Source organism: Physella acuta, unplaced genomic scaffold, assembly GCF_028476545.2.
Source record: "Physella acuta isolate Inbredline_101_S28 unplaced genomic scaffold, ASM2847654v3 ptg001570l, whole genome shotgun sequence".
NCBI lineage: Eukaryota > Metazoa > Mollusca > Gastropoda > Physidae > Physella > Physella acuta.
This window is the reverse complement of record NW_026733084.1, coordinates 71,145-79,598: the sequence shown is the minus strand read 5'-3', so window position 1 is coordinate 79,598 and position 8,454 is coordinate 71,145. Positions and strand designations below refer to the sequence as shown.

At 44.5% G+C, this 8,454-nt stretch overlaps 1 protein-coding gene across 1 annotated transcript; it reads left to right on the top strand.

The window, feature by feature from the left end:
• The first annotated feature begins 306 nt into the window (after positions 1–306).
• LOC131928930 (uncharacterized) lies at positions 307–7,236 on the top strand. The gene is made up of 2 exons (XM_059285104.1): positions 307–527; positions 5,144–7,236. The coding sequence occupies exon 2, from the start codon at positions 5,375–5,377 to the stop codon at positions 6,212–6,214; it is 840 nt and encodes a 279-aa protein (XP_059141087.1). The 5' UTR covers positions 307–527; positions 5,144–5,374; the 3' UTR covers positions 6,215–7,236.
• The last annotated feature ends 1,218 nt before the right edge of the window (positions 7,237–8,454 follow it).

The following is an 8,454-nucleotide window of genomic DNA, read 5'->3' as shown; positions in this document are numbered from 1 at the left end:
GTGATGTCCCATTCTACATCCACGCTCAAATTCATCAAATTAAAAAAAATATTTTCTATTGTTTTATCGGCCGACACTACAGGATAAGAGTGGTAACAAAAGCAGATGATACCAATTTAAACCAGCTATCCTCTAACTAAACACTCTCAACTCGTAAATATCTTATTGTTATGTCAGTTTTTTTCAAATAAAACACGCAATTTCGTTGTTTTTAAATCACTTTAATAGAGGGAAGGGTTGCAATTAATCTTAATGAGTTGCTTGTATCCCTGCCCGGCGATTGGTCAGAAGTTAGCGACAGCGCGAGCCTGACCCCGCCATACGACTGGCGTCTGACGTGAGCCACGTCTGCTACATCAGCGTCTCGCGCTCGTGAGCACAAGTCTTTATCCTGGCTAGCAACCAAACAACACAGCAGACGTCAACCGTTCTTTGTGCCGCGCACATAACAGCGCTCCTTTAATTTCATTTGGTGCCTCCGTTCTTTGAAAAATTTCTGATTCTTGGTCTTTTATTTGAACCTAACTGTGAGTAAATAAATGTTCTTTAATTTAAATCAATGTTTTTAAATTCATAACTACTTTTATCAATATTTATTGACATGTTTACTTGTTTACTTAATTCATTGGTGCCGTTTCTAGTTTATATGTACCTTAATTTTATTTAAGTAAACAAATATTTTTAAATACTTGCAATCTGCTGCAAGCATTTCAAATCTTTATTCGATTTGATCGAAGCTTTGAAGTGCTAAAAATAGAGCAGCGAATAAAGGGGCATACGACGGGAGTACGTCACACGTGCAACAGATGAGCAGACGACTTACGTCACAGTAACGGCAAATAGATAGTTCGATTATTGAAGCCGCTTTGGGAAACAATAAATAAACCCCACTCAAAGAGTCTTTCTTGTCAACCGCACACTTGCTGACGTGCGAGACTAAAATATCTGGCGGCTTTGTGTCTTAAATACATTTGGTGTCGAAATGACAAAATCGGTAATTGTAATTAAATCTCGGGGAAAGATTTTATTTAACCGTCGTGGTAATCTGTCGTGATCATTCTGGTGATTTTTGACGTGATCCTTGTGGTGTTTCTGTGTGACGTGATCTGAGTGGTACCTTGACGTGATCTGAGTGGTACCTTGACGTGATCTGAGTGGTACCTTGACGTGGTCATAGAGAATATTTAATGACGTGATCAGTGAGGGGGGGGGGGTCATCAATGATGTCATGAAATTCAATTTAGTCTGACCAGCCCCAGCCCTCCCCCACCACAAAACACCTAGACCTCCTTAAAATGGTGTCACTAATTACACCCCCCCCCCACCCATTGTTTTTAATCATTTTCACTTTTTTTACATTAAAAAATCTACAGTTCGATTGTTTGACCCTCATATAACACACATATAACACACACAACACATACAACACACACAACACACACAACACATACAACACACACAACACACACAACACATACAACACACACAACACACACAACACACACAACACACACAACACATACAACACACTGTCAAAAACTCCGACCCCCCCCCCCCTCCCAACCCACAGGTGTATTGACATTGAAGGACTCTCGTAGTTAGGAAAGATCTAATTAAATCAACATGCTCAAGTAATTAAAGCAATCAATCAGAAGGACGGTTTGGTGATGTCAGGCGTGGGTACTTTAAGGCAAGCTGGAGTCAGCGTCACATGACTGGAGTCAGTGTCACATGACTGGAGTCAGCGTCACATGACTGGAGTCAGTGTCACATGACTGGAGTCAGCGTCACATGACTGGAGTCAGTGTCACATGACTGGAGTCAGCGTCACATGACTGGAGTCAGTGTCACATGACTGGAGTCAGTGTCACATGACTGGAGTCAGCGTCACATGACTGGAGTCAGTGTCACATGACTGGAGTCAGCGTCACATGACTGGAGTCAGTGTCACATGACTGGAGTCAGCGTCACATGACTGGAGTCAGTGTCACATGACTGGAGTCAGCGTCACATGACTGGAGTCAGCGTCACATGACTGGAGTCAGCGTCACATGACTGGAGTCAGTGTCACATGACTGGAGTCAGCGTCACATGACTGGAGTCAGCGTCACATGAATGGAGTCAGCGTCACATGAATGGAGTCAGCGTCACATGACTGGAGTCAGCGTCACATGAGTCAGTGCCACATGACTGGAGTCAGTGTCACATAACTGGAGTCAGCGTCACAGGACCGTAGTCAGCGTCACATGAGTCAGTGTCACATGACTGGAGTCAGCGTCACATAACTGGAGTCAGTGTCACATGACTGGAATCAGCGTCACATGTCTGGAGTCAGCGTCACATGACTGCAGTCGGTATGATATGACATAGTCAGCGTCATATGACATGAGTCAGCGTATATTAGAGCAGCACGCGAGATAACATGCAGCATAAAGTTGGTGTGGGGAAGAGGTTCGAATCCCGTCCCCGAGGTCAGAGGTTACAGAACTTGCTGGCAATAATGTCCCGTAGGGTGAACCGAGGAGCAAGACGGGCGTCACGTGACTCAGCGTGTGAACTGAGTGTCAGTAGAAAACCAGTCATGACAACTGACATAAATGTCATGGAGCTGTCAGGGTGGAGGTGAGAAGGTCATCCACTGGTTCGTGTGTCCAAGACCTAAGGCCGGCTGTCTGAAACCTTGTGTAAGCTTGTAACCATGAACACGGTTACCATTCCCGTTATGGCAACATTGAAACTTGTATCCGTTAATGTGGCTACTTGTTCACCCAAAAACATGTGCCCATAAACACCGCAACTTGTGCCCATAAACACCGCAATTTGTGCCCATAAACACCGCAACTTGTGCCCATAAACACTGCAACTTGTGCCCATAAACACTGCAACTTGTGCCCATAAACACTGCAACTTGTGCCCATAAACACTGCAACTTGTGCCCATAAACACTGCAACTTGTGCCCATAAACACTGCAACTTGTGCCCGTGAATACATGCCTGTTCTATCTTGCCTATATTCCGTATCCCCACGTGCACACTGACAGCATTTTTGTGAACATGTACATCGAACTTTCTCTCAACTGCTATAGATTTGAAGGGGGGGGGGGAGTCTTATATTCAGGGAAGGTATGTGTATATTATCGGTGGGCGAGGCGAGGTGAACGCGTCCAGTCAGGGGAGGGGTGTGTAGGGAGGCCACGTTATCTGTGGGTGAGGCGAGGCGAGGTGAGGTGAGGCCCAGTCAGGAAACTCCAGGACCTGGTTCCTCTCAGACAATCGGTCTTATCTTAGCACATTTTCGTGTCAAGGTCACAACTCTTCGTTGTGTTCACCTAAATTTCGTCTTGTTTTTGTTGTTGATGTGGTGTTGTTGTTGTTTTTATCACTGTTGGTGCTGTTTGCGTTGTTGCGGTTGTTTTTACTATTGTTATTTGTGTTGTTGCTGTTGTTGTTGCAGTTGTTATTGTTTTTGTTATTTGACATGGAAACAACCACCGATGGTGTTGCTGTTGTTGGTGGTGTAGGCCGCTGTTGGTGTAGGCTGCTGTTGGTGTAGGCTGTTGGTGTAGGCTGTTGGTGGTGTAGGCCGCAGTTGGTGTAGGCTGCTGGTGTAGGCTTGCGCCGATTAAAGTTGTTTATCGATTACAGCTGCCTCCCCCTCGGGCTGTGGGTGAGCATCAAGGTAAGTGGGGGCTGCTCACAGTTGATACGGGTGGGGGCGGGGACTGAGGGGTGGTGTGGAGGACTTGAGTGGAGGGCTGGGGGTGGAGAGCGGTGCTGTAGGAAGGATGTGGGATCAATTCTAGCACTTTTACGTTTGAATGTTGGTTTTGGATTGTTGATTGTTTCATTTGTTGTTAGTCACGTTTGTAGATCACATCACCTTTGTAGATCACGTCAAAATTGTAGATCACGGCTCTGTATGATGTAGCTCATGTTGACAGGGAGAGCTTGGGGGTGTTTTCAACCTTTGACCCCATTTCCTTAACTGTCCTGAGCGAACTTCTCCAGTTAACGAACAACATTGTGTGCTCCATCTAACGAACAATACACATGCTCTATCTAACGAACAATACAGCTACTTCACCTAACGAACAACATAGCTACTTCACCTAACGAACAACATAGCTACTTCACCTAACGAACAACATAGCTGCTCCACCAAGCGACAATCAAACCCTTCCCGTTATCCACTCAACTGTTTGTTTACCTAACGAAAACCAGCAGTTAAAAATCTGATTACCGCAAGCCAGACTCTCGTTGTTTGCTTCTCTGTATCGCGCCGCTAAACTGACATAACTCTGCCAGATGATAAAAAGGTTAAAGGTTATCCTAACAAAGCCAAATCTCGACCAAACTCTTTCAATCTTTCTCAGCTGGAAAAAACAATCTCGATGTAGTTGAGAATATTTTTTTTTATAAATAATAAGCACAAAGTAACCGAGCATAAGTTTTTTTATACAAATAAAGTTGAGTGTATGTGGGTTACCTCTGACATTTTATGCAAATGAGCACTCATTACATAGTTATTAATGAACGAGTGGGCCTTAATTTCTCGGGCAACAAGAGAACGTAATCAATATGTTAATGTCTTCTCCGCGCTGCCATTATGGTAAGGGGAGTAACCGCTGTCAGGGGAAATAACGCGAAAACATAATTTTCCACCGGCAGATAATAACATTGTGTAGGCAAGTAAATCAATGGAGGGTTGCCGGCAGGGGTTGTGGTGGTATCTGTGTGGGTAGGTGGTGTGTGTGTGTGGGGGGGGGGGGGGGGGTGCAGAGTCGTATGTGATTATTTCGTATGGATTCGAATATGTAGGTACAGTTTACCTACATATTTGAATTGATGGAATCGCTAGTATCGATATTTAATCCTAACTGTCAACGCTTGACTACGTGATGTGTTGGTAAATCTAGGATTCTCGTGTAGTCTTTGGGTTGCTGTATCTGTCATAATTGCTCTATACTTATGTATGTCTAGCACACAGTATAGTTCACTGTATAGCCTACACAGTAGTCCAGTAAAAATATAGTCTGAGTGTGTGATGCTGTAATCCAGCGTCTCTTGGTTTGTTTGGACAAAATACAAAATGTTTGTTTCGTTTAACGATCATGTTTCTAATCATTTCATCTTTTATCAACAGGTCATTCTGATTGCCTTGACCCTTGACCAAATCAACCCCGTGTCAGCCTGTTCTAAGCTGATCGACTCTTCTAGAACAACACACATTTAAGTTGATCAAGCGCCCTAAGTTTAACGGGAATCACGTGATCTCTAGCAGTTGTTTGCTGATGTGAGATCAAACCTACGGCTGTGATATTTAATCAGGTGAAACGTGCGTGGTGCTGCCTGGATTCGTTCCCTGTCCTCGACCATGCTCCTTACTCCCAGACAAGAAGACTACTACAACATCAACAACAACAACCAGAGCCCCCAGCATCGTGGCCACATGGCCGACAACCTGGCCTGCCAGCTCACGGGCCAACTGATGGCCAACTCCACAAAGTGCTACTCCCCCCGCCCCTCCCTCAAGTCCAAAGTCCCGCCCCACATCACCATCTGCCCACCCGACTCAGTGGACGGCCACGATTTCATCAACTACATGCCGGACGATGAACTGGACAACGACGCCTTCCAGCCGTCCAACTCATCCTCCCACCCCTCCTCGTCGTACTCTGACGAGAAACACGAGGTGCATTCTGGGAGGCTGTACCTCATCAGACACACGGGAGGGGCGGCCTCGTCCTCGCCGTGTGCCTCCCCCACACGGTCCCCCTCCAAGGCCTCCCCCTTCAAGCTCTCCACCTCCCCCCTGTCGAGCTCCCCCACCTCCTCCCCCAGCAGAAAGATGTCCGTCTTTGTGCGTGTGTACCGCTGCAACATGGACCACTTCGCCGTCATATCACGTGACTGTCTCTACACCAGCAAGCCTGTCTACGTCAACATGCGACACTGCCGGGTCCTGCCGGGCGACTGCCTGGGCCGGTTCATCGTTGCCGGCAAATGTGACTCAGGAAACGTCATCGAGTTCGAGACCCTTGACCTCTCGTCCCTGGAGCAGTGGCTGGACGCCTTCCAGACCCTGACGCCCCCGGCCTCGCCCAACCGTGTCGCGGGGGGCGGCAACCCCGGGGTGACGGGGGGCAACAGCAGCCCGTCCATCCCCCGGAGTCCGGCGCTCCCCACCCTGGCGGAAACAGACGAGGAGGACTGACCCTGCGGCTGGTGACGTAGTTTCCTCCAGAACGTCGATGACGTCAGCTTGTCCACGCTTCACAGACGTGAGGTGGAGCATCTCGTGTCTGCCGCAGACGACCCTTCTCCTGGCAGACAGCAGCAGACTCCAGACTTCCAGGCGAGCCCCCAGCCCGCCCCTGCCCGAGGCTTTTGTTGACTTGTTGTGAACCAAAAAAACTGGTGCATCTCATGAACTGTTTCCAAACTTTCATTTACCGCCCCTTATCAAAGAGAAAAATTCTACTCTATTTTTATATTTCTGGTATTTTAAACTTTTTCATTCACTGTGATCGGATTGTGATGATTATGGACAAAATTGTACTATTATTTTGATTATGTTCATTGTTGTCAATTGGATTGATGTTGATTTACATTTGGTGTGTTCATTTATACACATTGCTACGTCACATTGCTGCGTCACATTGCTGCGTCACATTGTCGCTGCACATGTTTGGTTCGCACATGAGATTGTATTTGCTTCACTTCATACTAGTTTTATTCCATCTATTTTTTAAGCTCCATCTGGCTTTATGTAGGGATGTGAGGATGGGGGAGAGTGCTGGTGGGGAGAGGACATTGAGGTGAGATGTGGTTACAGTTTGGTGACAGCACCACCAACCTCCAGCTAGTCCCAAACATTGAGTTGCCTGATCATTAGCAGCCGCTTTATGTTTTGGCTCGTTGCCTTCTGGTTCAAGTTTTTCATCGTTTTGTTTGTTTCGTGTAGAGACAGACTGATCACGTCATAAAGTCTTTCTTTTCATTTCGCTCATTGTCTCCATTTTAGCTGTGCATTTTTAATTAATGGTGATTGTAAATAAGTGTTGCGTAATTCAGCTGAGTTTTCCGATAAGGCATTTGCTGTGACGACACCGGCCTTAATTAACATTCCATTAATTAAGTTGTTGTTTTAAATTCGATAGTGAATAGCCTGACCGCCATCTTAACTATGTTGGCGGCAAAGGTTCTAAATCAGATGTACTTTAGGGTAAGGTGGGGGGGGGGGGGGGGGGGGGGGGGGGGGGACAAACAAACCAGCCTCAGTGGCAGGGTGTGTTCAAGGGAGATAACTTACAAGTTGGCACTTTTAAAAGTGGGCGTTGTTTGTTGTTTTTTTTTTTAATTTCATTTTTTAAGTGATTAAATATTATGGCATTTGTACTATAGCATCTTAAAATACTTCAGATATTAGAAACACTTAAACAACTACTTTGTATATATATATATATATATATATATATATATATATATATATATATATATATATATATATATATATATATATATATATATATATATATATATCGCCTATAAACTAAACATGCATGTAAATAGTATACTTATGGTCTTGTAAAAAGAGAACTACTTTACTGATTATTTGTTCTGTTCAATATGATATTATTAAATGATTATTTCATGTTTTAAAATTGTTTATTTTCGCAGAAATTGTTTCTTCTGATGTTCATTGTCAACTGTCATCTGAATAAACAAACGTATTTAAATGGCTGGAATTTTTGTCATTTTTTCACTTTGTAAAACTGTTTGGTTGAATGTTTTGAGGACCGAATTCGTTAAAAGCAGGCGCCATTGTATGTACCCAAATGTAGCATTACGTAAAGGGGGTTTAAGGGGAGGGAGATTATTTATATTCATTAAAATATCCCGAGCTTAGGAACAAAAAATCAAAAGCTATGTTCGGCCCCTGGAGGGAATTCATTCATTGATTGGTTCTCACGTTTCCACCGGAAGTGGAAACTTATTGTCACGTGCTGTTGGAAAAGTCGGCCATATTAACTTGTTGTTTGGATGAGTTTTTTTTTTTTTTTCTTTTTGTATGTTCTGGTTTTATTCTCACAAATAATGAATCAATTGTAAAATAATAATAAAAATTCTTGATAATATTCGTATTTTAAAATTATTTTAAATAATTATTCCAAACCAAAAGGCACCCTAGTGAAAGGTTTGCCCTTATCTCTATTGAATGTGTTTTGTTAATTAGACCATCAGTGGACCATCAGTGGTCCATCAGTAGACCATCAGTAGACCACCAGTAGACCACCAGTGGACCATCTATGGACCACCAGTAGACCACCAGTGGACCATCTATAGACCACCTACTAGTAGACCACCAGTGGACCATCTATGGACCATCAGTAGACCACCACTAGACCACCAGTGGACCATCTATGGACCACCAGTAGACCACCAGTGGACCAC

What these genes read in the sequence shown, in the direction of transcription:
- LOC131928930 (XM_059285104.1), top strand. Translation starts at nt 5,375, where the DNA reads ATGCTCCTTACTCCCAGACAAGAAGACTACTACAACATCAACAACAAC.